The sequence below is a fragment of the Sycon ciliatum genome, chromosome 2, assembly GCF_964019385.1.
Source record: "Sycon ciliatum chromosome 2, ocSycCili1.1, whole genome shotgun sequence".
NCBI lineage: Eukaryota > Metazoa > Porifera > Calcarea > Leucosolenida > Sycettidae > Sycon > Sycon ciliatum.
The window spans coordinates 29848453-29874015 of NC_088644.1; the positions used below are offsets into that span (position 1 = coordinate 29848453).

Here is a 25563-nt window from a genome sequence, read left to right on the forward strand (position 1 = left end):
TCAGAATGAGGAGTATGAGTATTACATGAGGGGGAAGTATTACGCGGAACAATACGATCATAGGGCGTACGTGACGGAGGACACCCAGAACCAGAAACATGCAACGGAACAGACACATCGCCAAACATCACAACACCACGAGCAATGTCTAATACACCACCATGCTGCAACAAAAAATCGGAACCAAGAATCATGTCGCAGTGAATACCAGGAGAGACAACAACCGTGTGCTGGAAAGACAGATTTCCTAGCGACATACACAGATCCATGGATCCAACGACAGGAAGTTGTGCGCCATTGACTGCACACAACCGCGGAGCAGACTCTAGAGGAGGTCGCTCTGTCAAATTAGGCAACAATTTAGAATGCACTAACGACACACTTGAACCAGAATCAACAAGAGCAACAACAGGAGACGAAGACGAAAGACAAACATCAACGTGCACAATAATGGGTGAGATCGCACCACATACCTCCTCGAGGGGCTCCACTCGGACGACTGACGGCGGCCCCGTGTCACCAGTCCAACCTAGTTTTTTGCGTGCGGGCAAGATGCAATGAAGTGGCCCTCTTCACCACATCCATGGCACACTCCACGGACAGGCCTCGCAAAACTCTGGCCACGACCACGACTAGGCGCACCAGCACCAGCACCACGAGCAACAAAACGTACATGGTCTTGCTGGGGTCGGGTGGGGCGATACAGACTCACGCTCTCCATTTTCGCCTCCAAAGCAGAGAGACGCGAATCAAAACTCGACAAAAGCGAAGCCAACTGGTCTCGCTCAGATTCCGATTTCAGTGGACCGACTGCTGTGTTGGGGTCACGACCATGAGCAGTGCGACCGGGCTTCACTTCCGGAGCAGCAGCAAATACGGGCTGTGCATACTGGTGAGGTACGGTGCGGGCCTGCTCGCGAGCATAAATAGCACCTACCTCGATGGCCTTTTGGACCGCCGCATCCAAATCAGTGGGCCGAGGTGACGCCAACGCCAAGCGCAAATCCTTCGATGCCTGGCCATCAATAAAAAGTTGCAAAAGCATTGAATCAAGCAGTGCACCTTGTTGTCCTGGGTAGGCTCGACGAGCGAGCCGACGAAGTTCCGTGGCATACCCGTGCTGAGTTTCACTCGCCAGCTTCACTCGCTGGCGAAGACTGGCCTCGTGCATCAATGCTTGCTGGGGCGGCTCAAGACGGACATGCAGAGCCTCGACTGTGTCGGAAAAGTTCATGTCAGGCGTGTGAGTTAGAATTTCGGTGAACATCTCATGAGCGGTACCAACAAGGCGAGCAGGTAGTAGCCGTAGCTTTTGGTCGTCGTCGTACCCACTCAACTCGCATGTGTGGACGAAATGCCTCATGTACGTGGTGAAATCTTGGCCTGGCTGATTTCCGAATGTCTCAGGAAGCAAGACCGGCTTCGGCAGTGGACGTGCATGTGGTGTGTCTGTGTCCGGCAAACGAAAACGATGGGACAACCCTTGTACCGGCGAACTCTCGCGCTCTTCAGCAATGCTCATGTCACAGCCAGCTTCAGCGAAGCTACGCTCTAGCTTTTCTTGTCTCTTGGATTTCGCTGAACGGCCCATTGTGAAAAAAAATTGTTTTTGTATTTTTGAATTTTCGAAAAAAAAATTTATCTGCAAAAATTTCCCGTGGACTCGATCGACGCCTCGCGGTATATCGATCTAATTCTAAATCTATTACGTAACCTATCGTGCGTAGCGGCAAACAACTAAATTTGGCAGAGACAATTCCAAATAGGCAACTACTCTACGGACACAGTGTAGCTAGACTCTACTACCCAGCTAGCAGATATCCTAACAAGATACTAGACAGCAGCCAGTATGCACAAAACACGGACACAGAAAATGTTCCGAAAATGTTTGGCCAGACAGGTTGGCGCCAATGCTTGACCTATGGACTGTAAACCATGGTAAACAATGCATGCAACAAGAAAACGACGAGCAGAAAGAAACACAATGCAGAAAGGAAAATATTGACGAAGAGAGTGGATGAGGATATGGTTTCACTTGCGTGGGCCTTCGTGGTACTTCATAGTCGGCGATCTCCGAAGGCGTACATACTTCGCCAGCGATGTAGTGGTGGACGTTTTCCGCTGCCACCAGTGTTAGCTGCTCCCGGCTAATGATGCCCCTCACACCGGAACACAAGGGTTTATATGATTGGATAGTTTATAGAAGTATTCGATAAGAGTGTAGACAGAAGGAGAACAGGACAACGACAACTCAAGACTAGACTACTACAGAACAGAACTGGAGCATGCGCTCTTCTATGTGAGTGCTCATTGCCAAGGGGAACGAGCGGGAAATACGAATAGTGAGTAGCATACATACACCTATTACACCAGTGGAGTTGACTATTGCATGTGGAAGGCTATTATGGTGTTTCATGAGGCTGTCTTGCACTTTCATATTTGCCCTTTGATGCAGGCAAGCATCAGAGCAGCGGTGTGTCACTCTAATGGCCGGGGGTAAGCTATTTGCCTTTCAAGTACTAGAAGCACTTAGTCTGGAGTCTGGTTTGGCCACGATTTGGAGCTAACGCAGATGCATCATGGCCCATGTGAATTTCATTTGCATGTCATCAGTGTCAACATTCTGTGCACAATAGTGCAGGGTGTCGTGGCCTGGCACGTGTACACATTTGGTTGAGGCCCTGTACTTTTTCATGCACTCACCATCAGTAAGAGGTATACACCCTGGCCCTTTCCCATGCAGCTTCTTCACCGCTAATTGTTCCTGGCACTACGCAGCCCAGCATTGCGACATCAGCCACAGTTCCTCACTACTACGCATCATTCTCAGTCGACTTCAATCAGCAGGTGAGTGACGGATGAATAGATTGAAGTACAACACCCAATTGCTAATCTTCCTACCTGTCTTTAGTCCCTTCTTTACACAGACAAGATGATAATACCAACATTTGAGCCGCACACAGCAAGGACGGGAACTTGGGCAAGTTTTGAAGCCACCTTTTGAATTTTCACTTTTCAACAAGTGTTAAGACAGGATTAAGACAGATTGATTAAGACAGGGGGTGGATCGAAGTTACATTATTATAATATTAGGACCAGCTTTTAACTCTGTAAAACTACACCACACAACAGTCAGATGCATGGTCTAAATCTGCTTTCTGCTGCTTCTCAGGTTTTCAAGTCCAACAACCAGGCCAAGATCCACATCTCAGAGGTGAATGGCTCTAGGACAACTCGTGTGTTATCTCTTGTTGCCTCAACCTCTAAGAGCGTACTTGTTGAGCAGCACCCGACACATGACAGCCACTACCGATTGACATTCTCCATTCCAGAGAGGCTGAAGGTTGGTCAGAGGTATGCCATCACCCTGGATTCAGGAGTGGTCGTAGGCACACAAAGCTGTGTTGGCGGTGGTGTTCCATCCGAAGGACTCACTGACACTTCTGTGTGGCAGTTTGTCACTGACCATACCAGTAAGTCAAAGTGTGCAAGCTCTAATAGTACCTGACATCTGTACAAAGTGTGCTTTTCAAAAACACATGCTTGTGTAAAGCCCCAATCACACGGCACAAACTCCACAATTCTGCCAACTTCATGCAGATTTCCCGAGCGATCGCCATAGAAATGGCCAAATCCAGCTTCACAATTACTGGCATACAGAGAGACATAGACAACAAGAGCAACACCATACATATTGAGGGGTGGTGGGCAGAAGGCAGGTGTGAACCAGATAACTAGAGAAATCTAGAAGGAAGGACTGAGAACAAAATAACGGGAATGAAAAAGGTATGCACGCGGATTCCAGAAATAGGCAATGATGCAAGGCCACTTGGCACCACCAAATATATTTGCCTGAACAGAGCAAACCCATCGCTCCAACGGATGGAGTGACGAGGGGAAAAAACCGGATGCATAAGCCCTGTGGCAATATGGCATCACTGAAGCATAGCGAAACACATCGCAGAAAAGTTGTACAAGGCAACATCGTCTCCTTGCCGTTTATTAGCAACTCTTTTAAAAGAGTGTGTTAGAGTCTTGTGGATGATACCAAATATAATAAAATGGAGTGCTCTGTCATTCTCTGTGCGTGTGTGTGTCTATCTCCTTCCACCCACCCACAGTTGGCGAAAAACCAAAAGATGTCCCTCTGATGCTACCTTATGGCAAGTCCGAGAATGACAATCAGCTGACATTGGGTGATGGTCTGTCTTGTCACAGCCAGCGCCTGGCAACCGCTTCCAATGGATATCCACTGTGGGGCAACCAGCACTCAGGCGTGACAGTGAGCTGATAGTTACGAGCGTAGATATAATTTTACCACTGGCATTCATTTGACTTGGAACATGCATTGTCCGCCTGAGGGCAGGGGCGTGGGAAGCAGGTTTTCATTTGTTTGGCGGACTGTGACGCCCCACATGACAAACCACAGCAGCTGAAGGCATGTACATGTAATTCACTTGGTCAAAGTGATGAAAGTACGACTATAACTTCTAAGCCCAGATGATGAGCCCAGCCATTATCTACCGGTCCTAAGAATACAAAATTAGTAGTGAATTTTGTGCTGCAAACGTCTCCAGCTCACTGCCAAACTAACAGTGTTATGCCCTTTCCTGTTTGCCCTCTCTCCCTCCCCCCCCCCCTCCCTCCCCCGCCCCCTGCAGATCTGTGAGAATGGACTGATCCTGTTTGATCGAGACCAATCCATCCGACATCCTCAGGTGTTCCCAGGACAGTGGGCAACCCAACCAACGATGCTGGCACCCTACTGGTCGTCTGCTGACAACAGGTACTCTAGAACTCTCCCAGACGGCCAGAGATCCCACGTCTGGTATCACTTCTACGAACGAGGAGCTCCCTCAGACAGGGATATGCTGCAAGATATTGAGAGCATTGTCGTAGCTAAGGAAAGGCTAGCTGGTCCATCATTCCAATTCACCCCAACATGGGGCGCAGTAGTCACCTGGGAGAGAATCACACCTTACCCTAGCCGGTATCAGTATCAGCTGGTAAGTTGTCTTCTCAGTGTCATCATTGCTATGTTGGATGGGGTTGTAACGTTAGATATACACCGACTGAGCATGTGTGTGTGTGTGTGTGTGTGTTCTGTGTGTGTGTGTGTGTGTGTGTGTGTGTGTGCGTGTGTGTGCGTGGGTGCGTGCTTGCACGCGCGTGTGTGCGTGCGTGTGTGCTCATACCTGCGGACACAGGATTCTCGGGCACTTTGGTCTTCAGGGCATCCTAAATATGCTACAACATCTAATCACTTTTGCCTAACAGTAACATCATATGCCATATTGTTGACGCTCCCTTATCACAATTTGTATAATTTCCGTTTGTTCAGTGAGCATGGACGTAAGATAAGGGTACCCTTTGGTTCCGAAGTGCTTGGATCAGAAGGCTCCACTGTCAGGACTTTCCCCGTGCAGAGTGGTAGCTTTCTTGGATGTGAAATCTATCCCTTGTGAGATCCACAGGCTCCATGTGTCAGGGAGCGCACGAAGTTGTGGAGCTTCTTTGGCAATAACAAAACACAAGCAAGACCAACCCTATTCTCATTTCGAAAGCGGGAAGGAAGTCTTGACTTCTTGCAATGAGAGATAGTCCTTGTCTTGCTCCTGTATTTTACTTCTTTTGCAGACACCACTAAATTTGACGGAAGCAAGGAGGTTTTGAACGCATTATAACAAAGCTTGTAGACTGAACAAAATTCAAGTTATTTGGGTTAGTGTGTATGTCAACTCTGGCAACTTACACTAAACATCTCACGTACTGATCACGATTGCACAATTGTGCTCCTTTCCCAAATGAGATGAGATAACAAGATGGTGATGGTGGTGGGACGGGGGCTTGGAAGTGATGGGATGCTCTAGGGGCGGGGATACAGTAACTTGATTGAAGTTGATTCCTATACCTATTGTTGCTTTCATTTGAACTCCCTCAAACTCATGAATATCACAATTATAGCGTTTGAGCAACAAGTCAAATTTCAAGAGATGCTTTCTGTATGCAATCAACTCCAGTCCTCTTTAGTTTCAGCAGCTGGGTTCTTCACCCAGTCCGCATAGGTGTGTTGTGCTTGTGTTCTTGTTCTTGTTCCCCTACTCAGTACAACACATTCCAAGGTGTCTTAGCTTCTGATGGACTCCGCTCATACGCCATATACATCTATGACCCAAATTCTATTCAGTGGTCTGTTCCTGCTACACTTGATCCATATGCCAAGTTTGGACATGCAGTGTCTGGATATTCGACACCAACACGGAATCATGTAGACAGTCGGTCTGGGACATTCAGAATTGCTCACATTGATAACAGAGTGAACACTTCTGATCCCAATCTCCTTCCGTCTGGCAGTGCAGGAGCTATGTACGTGTATAAACTGTACAATGCCAACACTTTCTCTGGACCCAGGCAACGTTGTCTGACATGGTATGCCTCTCAGCCGGAGCCTACAACCTGGCTTCAACATCTAGACCCCTGTCCATGTACCTTGAAGCAGGCCAGAGCTGACCCGAGGTTTGAACAACTTAAAAAACTCCTTCCAAGAATGTGCTTCCAGAATAGTGTTCCTTCTGTTAACGGATCTTCTCAGGAGTGCTGTTACCGCACCCAGCAGCCTGGTCAGGGTGCATTTATTGAAGGTGCACCTGATGGCGGTAACTCGGTACGCTTCTCCTGGCTGAGCTATGAGCCGATTACGGTCAGCTCCCAGGAGACATTGCCGTATCAATGGTGCTGTAAGGACGAGGCACTTTGTCCTCTGTTTTGGGAGAAACGTCCGAGCAAGACCTGTACTGGATATGAACCACAGTACTTCGGTATGTCGTGTAACCAGGACTCTTGTTGCTGCTGCATCTGCATTTAAAAAAAAAGATTTTCGGGAGAATTTTTTTCACTTTGGACGAGTGGTAGTTAAAGGGGAAGTTAAAGGGGAAGTTAAGGCAAAAATTAAAATTTCACCAGTTGTAGTCTTCGGGGTGCTGAGTCGAATGGTCTTGGTCCGAGGAAGCTGAGACGCTCCCTTCCTACTTGAATCCCAATCGAACTTGGCACTTCCACCGAAACTGGGTGACTGCGCCCTACTAGATGGGGATTTGTATGCAAAATGTCACTAAAAGCGCCATTTCGTTCTTATAAAAGCACGGATGACCGCGATTGGCCCATATGTTGTAGTCTTTGGGACGCTGAGTCGACTGGTTTTGGTCCGAAAAGGCTGCGATGCAGCGTTCCTCCTTTATTCCCTATCGAACATGGTTGAACAAGCGGTCACGTGGTCCTGGGTGCCCAAATCACCTGGTCACCACGCCAGCAGGTGACAACTTTCACACCAAGGTTCAACTCGGGTTCAACTCGAGTGACAGGACTGCACCCAAAAAAGGTCAAACAGGCTAGTAAGTTGCACCCTGCAGGCGCGGTGACCAGGTGACTGGTGTACGCAGGAGCACGTGACCGCTTGTTCAACCATGTTCGATTGGGAATAAAGGAGGAACGCCGCATCGCAGCCTTTTCGGACCAAAACCAGTCGACTCAGCGTCCAAAAGACTACAACACATGGGCCATCTCATCCGTGCTTTTATAAGAACGAAATGGCGCTTTTAGTGACATTTTGCATACAAATCCCCATCTCGTAGGGCGCAGTCACCCAGTTTCGGTGGAAGTGCGCGAGTTCGATTGGGATTCAAGTAGGAAGGGAGCGTCTCAGCTTCCTCGGACCACGACCATTCGACTCAGCACCCCGAAGACTACAACTGGTGAAATTTTAATTTTTGCCTTAACTTCCCCTTTAAGGCAAAAATTAAAGATTTCACCAGTTGTTGTCTTCGGGGTGCTGAGTCGAATGGTCTTGGTCCGAGAAAGCTGAGACGCTCCCTTCCTACTTGAATCCCAATCGAACTCGCGCACTTCCACCGAAACTGGGTGATTGCGCCCTGCTAGATGGCAATTTGTATGCAAAATGTCACTAAAAGCGCCATTTCGTTCTTATTAAAGCACGGATGACCGCGATTGGCCCATATGTTGTAGTCTTTTGGACGCTGAGTCGACTGGTTTTGGTCCGAAAAGGCTGCGATGCAGCGTTCCTCCTTTATTCCCAATCGAACATGGTTGAACAAGTGGTCACGTGCTCATGGGTGCCCAAATCACCTGGTCGGCACCCCAGCAGGCGACAACTTTCACACCAAGGTTCAACTCGAGTTCAACTCGAGTGACAGGACTGCATCCAAAAAAGGTCAAACAGGCTAGTAAGTTGTACCCTGCAGGCACGGTGACCAGGTGACTGGTTTACGCAGGAGCACGTGACCGCTTGTTCAACCATGTTCGATTGGGAATAAAGGAGGAACGCTGCATCGCAGCCTTTTCGGACCAAAACCAGTCGACTCAGCGTCCAAAAGACTACAACATATGGGCCAATCGCGGTCATCCGTGCTTTTATAAGAACGAAATGGCGCTTTTAGTGACATTTTGCATACAAATCCCCATCTAGTAGGGCGCAGTCACCCAGTTTCGGTGGAAGTGCGCGAGTTCGATTGGGATTCAAGTAGGAAGGGAGCGTCTCAGCTTTCTCGGACCAAGACCATTCGACTCAGCACCCCCAAGACTACAACTGGTGAAATTTTAATTTTTGCCTTAACTTCTCCTTTAACATGAAGAGAGGTTTCCCGGTCCCTTGATTCATGCACACTGTGTACTTCCATTTGACTACAAAAAATAGTCTTGGAGCACAAAGTGATATGACCTAGTTCCAAAATTATTTCATGGTTGCCTGTAATATTTGTGATCTATTACCGAGAGGCTTGGTTGTGTGTACAATTTCCGACATTTCTGCAGGATTTGCTGCCTTGCCGCTGGCTCAGGCTGTGAACAGTGGGCAGTTCTTGGTGGACGCACCGGGTGCGTTCCTTCTGCTGCGTGCACCTGGGGATCTTCGCATTGAGGCTGTGTCTGCGCAAGCCAGCCCCGGGGCAGTGCCAGGTGTTACGGGCGTGGGGTTGACGGCTGAGGATGCGGACACTGTAGTGGTTGACGTGTCAGACAATGGGACGCTGGTGTTCAGCGTGAATGGCATGCCGCTGACGAATAAAGTCATCCGAGTCTACTCCGATGAGGATGAGAATATCACAGTGGAGTGCTTGCAGTGGGGCCGAAACTGTCATCGCGTCAATCATTCACTAGGCAATGACACGAAAAATCCCCCAGTTGGGATCTGCAGCCACAAGGGCCTTAGTATCGTCATTGTTAATCGCACTCATGGGAAAGTGGTATTCGACAACGGATTGTATTCGACAACGGATTAACTTCAGACTTTTCCGTGATCCAGCCGGGAAATTCCATCAGGACATCTGTTAGTGTACCACAAGCATCTCTGAACTGTACTGGTGGTCTCCTCTGTGGTAGTACTTTGTCTTCAACAAGAAAGGGAGCATTGGTTTCTGCAACAAGGTCTGCACCGCATATTGCTCAATGTAAGTGCGAGATTGCTAACATGTACTCCCCCCCCCCCCCCCCCATCTAATTTCATCTTCTTGCGATCAAGGGATTTTGGTGATCTTCCAGAGTTTCTCCGGTGAGTTCCTTTGGGGAATCAGAAGTTGAGAAATATATTACAAGCATTGGTTTTGGTTGAATAAGGGCAAGTTGGGTTTAATATGGTTTTTGTGTTAATGTGTGAATGTGTTTGTGTGTGGGTGCGTGTGTGTGTCAATGTATGTGTGTGTGTGTGTGTGTGTGTGTGTGTGTGTGTGTGTGTGTGTGTGTGTGTGTGTGTGTGTGTGTGTGTGTGTGTGTGTGTGTGTGTGTGTGCCAGCTAGTCCGGTTGCCTGATTGTGTTGGGTCTGTTGCCAACAGGCTCGGCTGCTTGAAGGTGTATTGTTGTATCTGCCACCTTTGTTGATTTCAGGTTACTTTCTATTTGAAGTATACATACCTGTTAACCATGGACTGCTTCTGGCTAGATTAACTCTTGTGTAATCAATGATGCTAGTGACGCTTAGATCAGATCCACTCTGATTTAGCCACCCACACTAGTAGCAAGTATTACCTTCACTGGGGGCAGGGGTAACTGCAGTTGGATCCCAGGACGGATACCCTGATGCCGTCAATCCTTTTTCTGCACCTTGTCCTCACCCACTTACTGAGGTGTGGTGAGCCCATAAGTGGGATCATTTTCAAGTCCACCCAGAGTTTTGGGGATTTCAGGGGGTGTCGGCCGTTGGGCGGTTCAATAGCCAGTTGAGTCATCTTTTTAAGATTCCTTTGGAGTCTCTCTCCCCTCTCCCGGGGAGACCCACGTGACCAGTTTTGGCAGTGAGCAACAAGTACAAGTGCTACAAGTGTGTATATGTGTGTGTATATGTATGTGTGTATGTGTGTCAGTGTGTGTGTGTGCACGTGAGTGTGTGTGCATGCATAGGTACGTGAGTGGTCGGGGCGATGGGACAAGTGATAATAATTACTTCCTCCGCGTCATCGAAATTGTCGCAGTTTGACTCTTGATATAAAACAGGGTGTTTACTCACCAGCACTCGTACCAGAGGCAAGGAATCGGACATAGGTGATAATCATCAGTATAGGGTGACGGCAAAGTTCTATTTTCTGTTATTGGAAGCTGAAATTTTTGAACTAGACGCAATTTCTTCGCTGATGTCGCTGCGATGGTAATTTCGACTCGCTGAGATCAGTCAGGCGTTGCAGCCTGCACATTTCTCGTGCTTATGGCCATTCACTCAAGCCTCATCACTGTTTTACCTTAGCTGGGGTGAGAATGACTTCGTGGAACAAGTGGCAGCGCTTGGAGAAACATCGAGAGGTCAGCAAACTAAATGCCTGCAACAGCGATAAAATTTGTCGCTCTGGCTGAGACACTCAGTACATGATTGTACCTGCAAGAGCCATGTAGACTCTGCACGTAGTGCTAGGTAGTGATGCACGCGCAGGTACTAGGTGCCGTACCATGGTATACTAGTGATGCTGAAAAAGAGGGCGCGCTGGACGTGATAGTACACTTACCTGCACGAGCTGTGACCACACAGCTAAAATAAATGGGCATGCCACGGCTAAAAAAAGTTCATTTCAAGATCGAGGTGATTCCGCCGACGGTAATCAACCGACCTCGCAATGATCGTGTATTCTTACTAGGCTTCGTTGGTGGTGAAGTAGAAATCATCCAGAGCTAGCAGACGACATGCATAGCAGCTCTTGTCTTGTGGAGAACGTCAAAGCGTTTGAGATGAGGCGCGACCAACTTTCAACCTTCCTTGAAATATTTCGGAACGATATTTTTGCGTCCATTGACATCAGCGGCGACGAGGACTTCATCTCTGCATGAAAACTCTCAGTCCAACTGTCCTGGAACGTTACTTTAGTCGTCAGACTATCATACTGTGTAATAAGTTTTGAATGGCTTAGCTTATGGAGTTGTCAGTAACAAGTGACAAGTCACTAGTCAAACTGCGACAATTTCGATGACGCAGAGGAAGTATATAAAGCAAGTCCTCAGGCCCTCATCGTATGCAATGAAGTGATCTAATCTCAACGCCACGGGCATCAAGCCAAGCTTTTTCGGATTCCTTTTCTCTCATTTCCAGGGCGCCTTCAGTGTAATGAACTACAAGTGGTGTCAGACCCTAGGTGCTTAGGGGATCCCCCTTCAAGCGCACCCATTGTTCCCACTGTACCTAAAGCGGATGATTTCTTGGATAAGGCTAAGGAAGTGTGTGGCAATGATATGCTGTGCCAGAAACTGGCAAACGTCACAGGTGACCTTCAACGGACGAAAGCTATTATCAAAATAGTCGATGACGAAGGGCAGAAAGATAAAGACGCAAGTAAGTGCACTCCAAGTCTGGCAGTCTGTCTTGTCTCGTTGCCAATGTGTCAACGTGCTTTAGTTCAATAGCAGGGTTCATAGATCTGCGAGCGGATGTCACTGCTGCATTATCTGATGTTATTGAACTCTGCTGTGTCCTATATGCGTGAACTGCCCATAGAACCTGTGAAGAGATTCCTTAGATTTTTCCACTGCATGATTATAATACTCTGCTTTCGAGGAATGTGTTCTTGATGCTGGTTTTCAGGCAATTCAGTTCAATTCATCTACTTGGCCGTATGTGTGTGTGCTTTGGCATGTCCCGTGTGTTTGATGTAGACGATGGGCCTTTTCCTGTCCGAACCGCTACCCCTACAATCAGGTGCATGCGAGGTATCTGCAACATTGACCTGCCTGAGCTTGCGGGAATAGATGGTGGGAAGAACTTCACGTCGGTGTGGGTTGATCGCGACAACTCCTCCTTTCAAGTACTCAACGAAGACAACGCCAACAACAGGTATGTATTTGCACTGAAACGGAACAGTCCCGCCACATCGATTCAATGCGTTGTGTTTGACGGGGATGGCCGTGTTGTGCTTATCCGCCCGATCGTCTTCATCTGTGACTGCGACCACGGCGTGTGTACAAACGAGACCTCCAAACTGAGCTCGGCGCGTACACACATATACACGTGTGAGTGTCCACCGGCGTATGACGGCGATTACTGCCAGTTGGACCGCGACGGCTGTCGGGCAGCGTATCAACCATGTTCCGGCGGTGTGCCTTGCGTAGACCGGCCTGCTCCAGCCACCGGGTTTCAATGTGCTGCCTGTCCGCCGGGATTCTCGGGAGATGGAGTAGGCTGCTTCGGTAAGTGTTGTGTCTCACCCTCAGAGTCTGTCAAGGCAAAAGAGACCATGTATTTCCTACGCATGCACAATATGAATGATGACAATGAAGGGAGTCATAATATTACTAGACATAGCAGTAAGTGAACTGTTTACTGATAGCACACTTTAGGTGCCTGTTGGCATGTTTCTCCCCTAGTGTGTCTTTTGCTGGCACTTACACTCCTGCATGGCGCATTGTATAGCTGGTAGGTGATTTCCTTGTACGTCCGTCTCAGGTTTTGTCCTGTGTGACAATGAACACATGCCCTGTGGGCAGAAAAGAAGCAGGCTAGCTAGGTATTGTAATCGTTTGAGTCACAGTTTAGGCCAACGCATTGGCCCTATCATTATCGTCCTCTATGTATCACGTTAGCATGGAGGGCAGAGCTCCAATGGATGGCTGGGTTTCCTTTTGTTCACTCGTGCATGAACATTGGCACAGCCCCAGTAACAGTGCCTACCCTGGTGCACTTGAAAACATGTTTTGGAAGACGAAAGGACATGTACAGTGCACTGTGTCCTTCGTGCTTGCTCAAAATTAGTCCGCTGTCCTTGAGCCTTTCCCATCTCTTAGTGATGGCCTGGTTTGCATGCGCTGTCCTTGAGCCTTTCCCATCTCTTAGTGATGGCCTGGTTTGCATGCGCTGTCCTTGAGCCTTTCCCATCTCTTAGTGATGGCCTGGTTAGTGATGGCCTGGTTAGTGATGGCCTGGTTAGTGATGGTCTGGTTAATGATGGCCTGGTTAGTGATGGCCTGGTTAGTGATGGCCTGGTTAGTGATGGCCTGGTTAGTGATGGCCTGGTTAGTGATGGCCTGGTTAGTGATGGCCTGGTTAGTGATGGCCTGGTTAGTGATGGCCTGGTTAGTGATGGCCTGGTTAGTGATGGCCTGGTTAGTGATGGCCTGGTTAGTGATGGCCTGGTTAGTGATGGCCTGGTTAGTGATGGCCTGGTTAGTGATGGCCTGGTTAGTGATGGCCTGGTTAGTGATGGCCTGGTTAGTGATGGCCTGGTTAGTGATGGCCTGGTTAGTGATGGCCTGGTTTGCATGCACACTGAGCGCGTTCAATTTTGCCCACGAATCCATCTTGAATCCATTCAAGAATTGCCCCTGGCTATTCTCATCACCCCGTGTAAATAGGATGAATCGATTACAGACCGATTCCAGGGCTCACGACATGAAAATCAAATGACTTGTATGGATAAGATTACGCCCATGAACCGCGATTCAAGGGCGTAATCGAACGCACACACCGTCTTTTCACTGTTGCCTTTCCGGTGTTCCCGGCGGCTGTGTTATTCCAGACCTGGACGAGTGTAAAGACATCAGTCCATCTCCATGTACACAGCAATGTGTCAATACACAGGGTAGCTACCAGTGTGCGTGCAACAGCGGATTTCAGCTGGCTGCTGATGATGTAGAGTGTGATGGTAAGGCCGTACCTCCAGCAATTTTATGTGTACTGCGTCCAATGGCAGAGTGCGTCACTAGGTTTCTTTGTCTTGTCATAGGCATGTGCAGGGCATTCACTATGTAGTGTGTGAGGGCGTGCAGGATTATATTGAAGTGTTACACATCCACCTCTATTGGAAACCTTAGTTGTGTTGCAATTGCAATCACTTGAGTCTATAGCACATCCCCCTAAAACTCTTCATGGATGTGTAAGCGTAGCATATCACACATACTGGACTAGCTTAGAATCATTCCACCGTCCAGCAAATCAACAAGTTCAGGTACTAAAATCTCTTGTTATGGCACGTTTGTGGCAATTTTGGCAACTCCTAACTTCGTCCCTTCGAAATACTAGTGCTGGTGCTCTATAGCAGTGGGTGTGAACTTTCAGCAGCAGTCCAACTGAATTTCAACCATTGTCACCCCATGACAGTTGTGAAAAGATGGCAAAATGTCTTTGGTGTTTGTGTGTTCTTGTACCCTCACACATTGGCAGACCTTGACGAATGCTCATTGAAAACTGACGAGTGCAGCCAGACATGCCGCAACACAGTGGGATCATACGTGTGTGGCTGCTTTGCCGGCTTTATCCTCAACGGGACCACCGACTGTACACGTAAGTCTGAAGGATTTAAAGGGGTGGCGGGATATAGCTACATGGGGGGGGGGGGGGATCCAGTGTACCAGTTTGCCCACCCCCCCCCCCCCCCCCCCCACCCAGACATTTGCAGGGTTGGGTGACAATACACCCAAAATACTAAATCATCAGCCCGTTTGGATCCCGGCAGCACTTGCACTTTTCATACTTTGCCGTTAATTATAAATTTTTAATATGATTATTTCACCCATACCCGGGTCATTAGCACATATACACCATTGCATAGAACATGTTCACTTTCAGAAACCAAATCATTCACTCCCACATCGAGCTCGTGCACAGGAAGGCGTGGTCTCTGCAGCCGGTATAGTCTGATGGTTGCATATGCATGAAAACTGAGAAAAAAGTATCCTTCATTTTGACATGGGAAAGGCTATGTACCATGCTTCAAGTGTCCAAATGCTTTCTCCATTCCCTGTTGCTCGCACAGCACTTCTGCCCTGTCGGAATGGTGGTGGCTGTGAGCAGCTCTGCAGCCAAGATGCAGCCTTCACGCCGGTGTGCTCCTGTCGGGCTGGTTATGAGGTGGACGCGCTCTTGCCTATCCTATGTGACGGTAAGTGTGAATGCTCGCACACAGCTCAGAGTCCTGCTTTCAAGGGCCTGATGATTCTACACATGCATGTGTTATTTGCACACTTCATCGACCCGTTTCAATGCAGCTGACCAATCGCATGCACATAGTGCAAGTCTGGTTAGCATATTGGCTGTGTTATTCTCGTTCCCATGACTAATACAGTAGAACATGTCAAGGTGGCAGATTGGATAAGGTGACCGCTTGCCTCCGAGGACCCGGCACTACAACAAGCACCAAGGGGTGTCATCTCCAGTCAAATGACCCTGGCTGAGGACACCACCTGTACACGGGGATCACAGTTTGATGGTCCCTTGAGCGGACGTCTTACTAGACTGGTGTTACTCTACAATGTAACGTTACTTGCTGTACTCATACCCAGATACCAGGGATGAACATGTTTGTCACATCCATAGGTACCCTTTTCAATTTGCATTGTATTCTTTTTATACCTTTGCTCCATCTTTGCCTAATCTCAGTCCTTGCTTTTAGTTGCCAGTGGCTAAGCAGTAGGTGAGCTGTGTTGTGATGTTTGTTGTTTCAGATATTGATGAGTGTAACAGCTCACCAACAAGTCCTTGTGATGGTCTGTGTGTCAATACGGATGGGTCTTTCCAGTGTGCGTGTCAAGATGGCTACAACCTCGCTGTGGATCAAGTCACATGCCAAGGTGCTGAGTACCCGTTTGTAATTTTATGCGGCCTGCATGTGATTTACACCCATGTACAGAAAGCTACATGGGTACTGTTTTCTGATGATCGCTCAGTGCGTGAAACTCGGAGTAAAAGCACTTTTTCGTCCTCGTATTATTGTTTGAAAGCCTACAAGAGATATGCACTGACTGGAATATGTTAGGTTAATCCTCCATGTACAGTACGTGTCTGCTCACTGTGCCCTTAGCCTTGGCACAGCACCAAAACTGCAGTACAGTAGTGAAAGTTTATTGGAAACAAATGGAAACTGTTTTTTTTTGCCGGGAATGTTCGCTTTTATCATCCGGCCTCTCGTCTTTGGTGCAGATTTTTAAATGACATATCGTGAGGAAGTCATGCTGTAGACGTCTGTGCATCAGCAGACTTTAGTGCATGGTTCCTGGATACGAAACTTTCCTGATAGTAATTCACTAGTCCTGGGTATACACAACATGCCACATAGGCATACAAGTTGTTAAAAATACATGCCATAGCTGAAGCTGGTTCCTCCAACCGCATAATCCTGGAATGCGTTTTCTTGTGAAGCGAACACACCTAAACTACCGTGGCTGAATGTTCTGTTCCTTATTTCCTGTGATGCTGTTGCTACTGCAGACATAGATGAATGCATTGGCAGTGATCCTGTGTGTTCTGGAGACATGCTGTGCACGAATACCCGGGGATCATATCAGTGTTCGTGTCAAACTGGATATCACTTTGACCAGTCATCACAATCTTGCCAAGGTAGGAGAGGAGTGCTGCTTTGCTTGTGATGGTTGATATGTGTATAACCAAAGATCTTCCCATGTTGTCTGCACGGCTGGCGAGAGTCAGTCAAGTGTCAAGTCCAGTAGGCAAGGAAAGCACAATTTCTCACGTACTAGCAACACACAATTCCTTTATTGTTGCTGAAGTCGCTACCTCTACATCGTACTTCCAAATTTGAATTCGAAAATGTTCCTATTGTGGCACTCTTGTGATACTCTTGCATGTGGTTAAGTACAGACGGGATTCTCAGGATGTAAATTAAACTAAATTTGCACCGTAAACGTTCTCGTATTTTAGTGTTTTGAGAAGTCCTAGAGTCACCACGGCAGTACTGCGTAACGAGAAGTGTGTTTCACACTACCAAACCCTTGTTGAAATAACAAAACGTTACATCCTGGTGCCTAGCATAAAATCGCACAAGATGTTTGGCTTCCAAACCTCGCCAATCCCGAAGTAAGCAGTCTGCGACCATATCCTACATGTGTACAGCTTATATAATAGAATTTGCAATTATTGCAATTCTTCAAGATCTTAATGCAGGACAGGCCACTTATGTTTCACTCTCCTTCTCTATTCGATTCTGCACGCTATGCACAGTGCAGTGGATATGGTGTATGCAGAACCCAACTTTCCAAACTGCTAGTACTCATACTGAATGAATTTCGAAATCTAGCCAAGCAAACAATACACTGCATATTCAGTACATGGACGTTCATGAAGAGTTTTGTGAAAGTGATGGATTTCATTTTGTGTCTACAGCTGTATCATGTGGACAGCCTCCAGTTGCTACTCATGGTGTAATCAGTGGTACTGAGTATACATATGGTGAGACTGTTGTACATTCCTGTGATGTTGGCTACACACTGAGTGGAGATCAGACAACACAATGTCTTGAAAGTGGACAGTGGTCTCTAGCAGTGTCACCAACTTGTGAGATTGTCCATTGTCCCATGCTAACACTGTCTCCGAGAACGCAGTCTTCTTCTGCAGACACGAGTTTCTCCAGTGTTTGGAGAATGCACTGCTCTCCAGGCTACAGTCTGAATGGAGCAGACACTCTGCAATGTCTGCCCACAGGCCAGTGGGACAACCCGCCACCAGCATGTGATCAGGGTGAGTCATGGTAGCAATTTTTTTAATACGAGTGTCGTCGGGTGCAAGATCTGATGATGGACTTCTCCTATTCTCTTCCTCTCATGCACGTACTCCACAACACAGAGCAACAGTTTCTTCTTGCTACAAGGAGGAAGAGTTCAGGAAAAAGCCGAGAAAGTTTGGAAGAAAAATGGTTATATTACTTTTGCATGCGAAGTAGGGCAACCTGCGCAGTCCGCGGGTGATTCATAAGCGGCGGCGAACCCCGAGCACAGCACAGCGCCAAAAGGGACCTCGCGTAGTAGAGGTCAAAGGAAAACACGAGGTATGAGCGGCGAGAGGTCAGCCTCAGATACAAAATGTGGGGAACACTCCCTTTTCAATGTCCATGACAGTATTTTCAGTCTTCAACCAGTGGTAGGTTGGATCTACTTACCTCGCACAAACCATGTTTCCATTATGTTCCAATTTAATTGTTGCAAGGAGGTAGAGAGAGAGAGAGAGAGAGAGAGAGAGAGAGAGAGAGAGAGAGAGAGAGAGAGAGAGAGAGAGAGAGAGAGAGAGAGAGAGAGAGAGAGAGAGAGAGAGAGAGAGAGAGAGAGAGAGAGAGAGAGAGAGAGAGAGAGAGAGAGAGAGAGAGAGGGAGAGAGAGAGAGAGGTTGTATTTTGATGTTTGTTGCTTCAGATATTGATGAGTGTAACAGCTCAGCAACAAGTCCTTGTGATGGCCTGTGTGTCAATACGGATGGGTCTTTCCAGTGTGCGTGTCAAGATGGCTACAACCTTGCTCTGGATCAAGTCACATGCCAAGGTACCCATTTTCACTTTTCAGTGGCTTGCATGTGATTTACACCCATGCATTCACACCCATACAAATAAGCCTATTTTCTCCACTTTGTCTTCTTACCTGTTGGCATGGCATCGAACTTGGGCACAGGGTTATGGTGTTGGCACAGGGTTATGGTGTTGGTACAGGGTTATGGTGTTGGTACAGGGTTATGGTGTTTGCACAGGGTTATGGTGTTGGTACAGGGTTATGGTGATGGTACAGGGTTATGGTGTTGGTACAGGGTTATGGTGTTGGCACAGGGTTATGGTGTTGACACAGGGTTATGGTGTTGGTACAGGGTTATGGTGTTGGTACAGGGTTATGGTGTTGGTACAGGGTTATGGTGTTTGCACAGGGTTATGGTGTTGACACAGGGTTATGGTGTTGACACAGTGTTATGGTGTTGGCACAGGGTTATGGTGTTGGTACAGGGTTATGGTGTTGGTACAGGGTTATGGTGTTGGTACAGGGTTATGGTGTTGGCACAGGGTTATGGTGTTGGCACAGGGTTATGGTGTTGGCACAGGGTTATGGTGTTGGTACAGGGTTATGGTGTTTGCACAGGGTTATGGTGTTGGCACAGGGTTATGGTGTTGGTACAGGGTTATGGTGTTGGTACAGGGTTATGGTGTTGGCACAGGGTTATGGTGTTGGTGCAGGGTTATGGTGTTGGTACAGGGTTATGGTGTGGGTACAGGGTTATGGTGTTGGTGCAGGGTTATGGTGTGGGTACAGGGTTATGGTGTTGGTACAGGGTTATGGTGTTGGTACAGGGTTATGGTGTTGGCACAGGGTTATGGTGTTGGTACAGGGTTATGCTGTTGGTACAGGGTTATGCTGTTGGTACAGGGTTATGCTGTTGGTACAGGGTTATGGTGTGGGTACAGGGTTATGGTGTTGGCACAGGGTTATGGTGTTGTGTGACAACATGAACATGTAACATACTCCTACAATTTATTTCCCCACGAAATCCAAACTTGAAGTGGAAATGGAACGTATGCATCCATTTCCCGCCGTTTGGTTCTGCGGTGCAAGTCCACTACAGCCGTACACACTGTGATACCAGCTCTGCATAAAAAGTCATGAACTTTGTGAGGTCATACTCATAAATGTACTAGAACGGGTTGTACCTGCCAACGATGACTGAGGCAACCTGCCCCGCAAAAGGGTGACGTCCATCTTCGATGCATACCTCCCGTTCCCCTATTCCCTGTGAGCAGATAGGCCAAGATGTAACTTTAGACCGATGAGGTTTCTGCTATATGAAACAGCGTGCTGCGTACAGCATTGGGCACATGGAGGATTAGAACATGGAAGTCGTACTGTCCGAACCGTGATACCGAGATAATAATTATGTGGAAGAAGCGGACTGTGAATGGCAAAGTGTGTAACTGGGCAGTAATCTGCTCCAGTGAACAACACACTGCATTGCACATAACGTTAAGATGAGTGCTGTGCATTTGATGAATTTTGTGTTTGTGTCTGCAGCTGTATCATGTGGACAGCCTCCAGTTCCTACTCATGGTGTAATCAGTGGTACTGAGTATACATATGGTGGGACTGTTGTATATTCCTGTGATGTTGGCTACACACTGAGTGGAGATCAGACAACACAATGTCTTGAAAGTGGACAGTGGTCTCTAGCGGTGTCACCAGCAACTTGTGAGATTGTCCATTGTCCTACGCTAACACTATCTCCGAGAACGCAGTCTTCTTCTACAGACACGAGTTTCTCCAGTGTTTGGAGAATGCACTGCTCTCCAGGCTACAGTCTGAATGGAGCAGACACTCTGCAATGTCTGCCCACAGGCCAGTGGGACAACCCGCCACCAACATGTGATCAGGGTGAGTTATGGTAGTTTTTATTAGGGTGTGTGCGGTGAAAATTCAACCTCAGATCATAAAATGGAAAAATGTTGAAGGTGCGTTTACCATGAAAGTGCTTTTATGTATACATGTACAGTCGTCCCTCTCTAATCCGGCACTTGTTTATCCAGCACCCTTGCAAACCAGCACACTTTCTGGCAAAACAGATTTTTTCAGTTCATTTTCTACGCTTTATCCGGCACTTGAATTCCGCCTCCAGCAGCGATTTTCTGCAACAAATCACTCAAACTGTACACAATTCGATTTTCTAATCCAGCAGTTGTACATCGCATACCGTCAGGGAGCATTGTAACATACACAACACATGTAACATACACTTGGGAATATCCTATGCACTCGTATTCCCAAGTGTATGTTATAGATATGCATTCCACGAAGTACTTGGATGACAAAGAAAATCGCTCCGTTTTGACGTACGACACAAACATGTACGTTAATAGGTGGGCCGGGTTGGAGGGCAGGATTTTATAATCCAGCACCCTTGTTTATCCAGCAGAAAATGCCGTTGCAAAAGGTGCCGGATTAGAGAGGGACGACTGTATTTGCAAGGGTGATATGGTGCCTGATGCCCAGCAGTCATGTTTGTCCTTTGTGGGACACTGATGGAAGTTTGTGTACCCTCAGTGGGAAGTATGTGATGGTCCCACAGTCTTCGATGAGCAGGATTAATTCACCGAGTATGCTATTGTATATAGTTTGTCTTCAAAGAGAAATCATGGCAACACCCAGCTCAATGGTTCCATTTGTGCGCTTGTGTGCTTGCCACAGTGTGTGTGTGTGTGTGTATATATGTGTGTGTGTTTGTGTGTGTGTATGTGAGTGTGCATTGCGAGTGTTTGGCCTGGCATGAGGGAAACATGGATGCAGTCAACGGGATTTTCGGTCTTTCACCAGCTTGTTGTGGGCCTTATCTCTTTTCCTCAAGCAGACCCTGTATTTTTGCGCTACGTTCTAATTTAATTGTTGCCAGGAGGTAAGAGAGTGGTTGCATTTTGATGTTTGTTGTTTCAGATATTGATGAGTGTAACAGCTCACCAACAAGTCCTTGTGATGGTCTGTGTATCAATACGGATGGGTCTTTCCAGTGTGCATGTCAAGATGGCTACAACCTTGCTCTGGATCAAGTGACATGCCAAGGTACCCGTTTGCACTTTTCTGTGGCTTGCATGTGATTCACGTCCATGCACAAGAGCCTACAAGAGATATGCACTCACTGGGAATATGTTAGGCAAGTGTCGAGAAATTGGCGTGCTCGGCTCTGCGTTACGCAAATGCGGCGTGGACAATCCCTTGATCGCTCTTCGCATTCTCATAACGTATGAGAGACCTGTTGCGTGCCATGTTCACGGAAACAAATCGTTTGGATTCTGTACTGGGAATTTCCCGCTCCTGATTTAGCACTAATCCGCATGATACCCAGCAGGTCCGAACGCATTTTATTTGGGTATGCCACAACATAGAGAACCTCATCTTCCCGCAGAAATCTGGACCCAATGCACGCGAAGCCGTAGACTCAAACACAGACACCTGCTCTCTACGTGATTTCTCGACTTTCCCGAAACCTTTCAGCTACCCAAAACAGTTTGAAACAAAGGATGCTCGTGAGAGTGAGCATGCAAAGACACATTGGCAGGCGTGTGTGCCAGTATGTGTGCGTGTGTGCCAGTGGAAATGTTTTATCTCTTTGCATTTGGGGGTAATACTACACCGTCTTCCACCTTAATGACCTAGGCAAAAAGCATAGGGATGTTATAAATTTTTCATTTCTCCTATCTCTTTTTCAAGACATATCCTAGGATTCGAACCCGCACTACCACCCTGCATGCATTCCCCTTATACACTTTGCATACATACTCATTCCTCCAAGTTGCTTCACGTTATGATCTTGCATTTGAATATAGTGGCCAGCTGTCTTTGATGGTACGGTACGGGATGGCGCCAGGCATGCCGATGGCACAAGCAGACAAACATGGAATTAAGGCTGTGTGGACCCTGGCTAGCGCCAGACGTTACTTCACGCCAGACGTTGCTGAAGTAACGTCTTTTGCATAGCTACGGGAATAACATTAATGCACATTTAGCTAATTCCTGTGTGCAGTGGTACGCGTGCTCTCGTCGTATCCTTTGCGTGATAGTCCTTCAAGGATAAGGCTACACACTTCGTTACTGTCCGTTCTACGGTGCTGGCCATGTGAGTCCAATGCCGAAAAGACTCTGGTGGCGGCGAATAGAACTGAAACCGGTGCCTCAAATCCTATTAAAAAATCCAGGAATGTGTTTTCTGGTGAGGTGAACGCACCAAAATCACCATGGCTGCCTGTCCTGTCACTTAATTCCTGTGATGCTGTTGCTACTGCAGATATAGATGAGTGTATTGGCAGTGGTCCGGTGTGTTCTGGAGACATGCTGTGTACGAATACCCAGGGATCATACCAGTGTTCGTGTCAAACTGGATATCACTTTGACCAGTCATCACAATCTTGCCAAGGTAGGAGAGGAGTGCTGCTTTTCTTGTGATGGTGGATGCGTGTATAACCAAAGATCTCTCTGAAGTCTATTACCGTCTCCTGCCTGGGTTTACCCCCCCCCCCCCTCCCCTCCCGACTAAAGTCCATTCATAAATAGATGGGCTCTGGCTCTGGCGAGCTCCCGTTTTTGGTGATTTATCGTACACGGTGCTGTGCCGCGAAATTTGAAATTTGAAAAGGGTCCAAAAAGGTACTTCAACTGGGATTGCCATGAAACGATGTATTGTTTTCCTGTGTGATGACATTCCCCAAACTGTCTTTGTCTAGTCGCGTGCATGTGTGATATGAGCATGTGCGATGTTGGAGTCCTTTTGTTAGTCTTCTTGTTCGTCCGTTTGAGTCAGTTTGCTTTCCGTCATGTCGTAGTAACTGGTTTCTGTCATGACAAGAATATGATAATGTAAACAACTAAACTTGTCCTTTTTGTCCTGCGTCCCGGGGAACGGAATGGCTATGATTCCATAGCAGGGTTCAAACCGCACAATGTACTGCTGCAAGTGGAGTGAAACTGTCTGGATTTTCATGGTTTTCCCAATTCAGTGCTTTTCCAGAAAAACCTGGCCTAAATCCTATTCTTTTTACGGCTTGCTTTTTGGAGAGATTCAGAAACATAATTGGAAGAGTATTCCATACAGGATTGCAATTTGTTAACTCAATTTTGATCTGTAATAGGTGTATGTATTCTACGACCTGTATACTCACTATTCGTATTTTCCGCTCGTTCCCCTTGGCAATGAGCCACTCACATAGAAGAGAGCATGCTCCGGTTCTGTTCTAGTCTAGTCTTGAGTGGTCGTTGTCCTGTTCTCCTTCTGTCTACACACACTATAGCCAAACGCTAGAAGTCCATCATTTTAGGAATGTACTGTAAGCAGTAGATTTTTAAGCACGGATTTTTTGTGTGTACAGCTGTATCATGTGGAGAGCCTCCAGTTCCTACTCATGGTGTAATCAGTGGTACTGAATATACATATGGTGAGACTGTTGTATATTCCTGTGATGTTGGCTACACACTGAGTGGAGATCAGACAACACAATGTCTTGAAAGTGGACAGTGGTCTCTAGCAGTGTCACCAACTTGTGAGATTGTCCATTGTCCTACGCTAACACTATCTCCGAGAACGCAGTCTTCTTCTACAGACACGAGTTTCTCCAGTGTTTGGAGACTGCACTGCTCTCCAGGATACAGTCTGAATGGAGCGGACACTCTGCAATGTCTGCCCACAGGCCAGTGGGACAACCCGCCACCAACATGTGATCAGGGTGAGTCACATTACGGGTTTCTTTTGAAAGAAAGTTTCGTATAATCCACCCAAAAATCAAATAGCGATCCATCAATGGGTGACAGTACCCTGATCTATACTCCGGAAGGGTTTTCCCCTCCCTCGGCTGGAAGCACCATTCTCCGTCATTGTTGATGTGTGATGTGGTTTGTTTGCTGTTCTTGTCCTGCATCTTAGACATCTTAGATTGTGTCATCGGCAACTGGTCGATGTGGTCGGCGTGCTCTGTCACGTGCCTGAATGGGCTCCAGACGCGCGAACGCGATATCACACTGCCGCCCACGGGACTCGGGAAACAATGTCCAGACACATGTACTCGTGAAATCAGGTCATGTCGGCCAAGAGAGGACTGCGGTATGTGAAACTTGGAGAGCATGCAGCGCTTTGATCATGGTCACATGATCATAGTCACATGATCATAGTCACATGATCATAGTCACATGATCATAGTCACATGATCATAGTCACATGATCATGGTGAAATGATCATGGTCACATGATCATACTTGGTCCGTTTCATCGCAATTGTCGCTTATCTATCGCAACTAAGAACAGGAGTTTTTTACCGCTCTGTAAAATTTCCAATACGCATAGTGAAGAAGCATGATACAGGATTCCTGTCTGCCACAAGAAAAAAATTCAGCGATGGAATCTGATGAAGCAAGTCGAAGAAAGGAAGCAAGGGTACAAAAAATGTACTAAAGAAAACAGTGACGGAGCGCGTTCTTGCACTCACGCTCTAGTTTATCCGACTCTGGCTCTGTATCACTCGAGCTGATGTCACTTGAGCTGACATTCGCTGGTCTGCATAGCTGCTGGCGTAGAGTATCTCTTGCTTTCTCCGCTTGGCGTACGGCAGCGATGGGAAAGGGACAGTCGTGGCTGTCCGTTTGGCACTTGGAGGAACGTGGGCAGCGTGACCCGTGTGTCACTACATTACTCTGTGTTTCAAGAATGTTTTTGAATCAGGCACACATCCCTCTCCAGACAGCTGTCAAACGCTCTGCTGGATACGCTGATCACGACTCTTGTACTGCCACTGCCAGGTCGGACAATGTCTTCTTTGCCACCATCTCCCATCAGTTTGCAGGCTTGCAAAGAAT

At 47.4% G+C, this 25563-nt stretch overlaps 1 protein-coding gene across 1 annotated transcript in view; it reads left to right on the forward strand.

Moving 5' to 3' along the window:
* Positions 1-1354: 1354 nt before the first annotated feature.
* The window catches only part of LOC135810490 (uncharacterized), a 27256-nt gene continuing 3047 nt past the window's right edge, over positions 1355-25563 (forward strand). The window contains exons 1-22 of the mRNA XM_065323980.1: positions 1355-1363; positions 2779-2847; positions 3173-3473; positions 4122-4282; positions 4662-5006; positions 6107-6818; positions 8827-9133; positions 9256-9461; positions 11583-11822; positions 12143-12673; positions 13999-14124; positions 14643-14762; positions 15235-15360; positions 15923-16048; positions 16686-16814; positions 17598-17951; positions 18619-18744; positions 20251-20607; positions 21661-21786; positions 23009-23137; positions 24087-24440; positions 24638-24814. Of these exons, the coding sequence (XP_065180052.1) occupies positions 1355-1363; positions 2779-2847; positions 3173-3473; positions 4122-4282; positions 4662-5006; positions 6107-6818; positions 8827-9133; positions 9256-9461; positions 11583-11822; positions 12143-12673; positions 13999-14124; positions 14643-14762; positions 15235-15360; positions 15923-16048; positions 16686-16814; positions 17598-17951; positions 18619-18744; positions 20251-20607; positions 21661-21786; positions 23009-23137; positions 24087-24440; positions 24638-24814 (5131 nt within the window). The remainder of the gene's footprint in view (positions 1364-2778; positions 2848-3172; positions 3474-4121; positions 4283-4661; positions 5007-6106; positions 6819-8826; positions 9134-9255; positions 9462-11582; positions 11823-12142; positions 12674-13998; positions 14125-14642; positions 14763-15234; positions 15361-15922; positions 16049-16685; positions 16815-17597; positions 17952-18618; positions 18745-20250; positions 20608-21660; positions 21787-23008; positions 23138-24086; positions 24441-24637; positions 24815-25563) is intronic.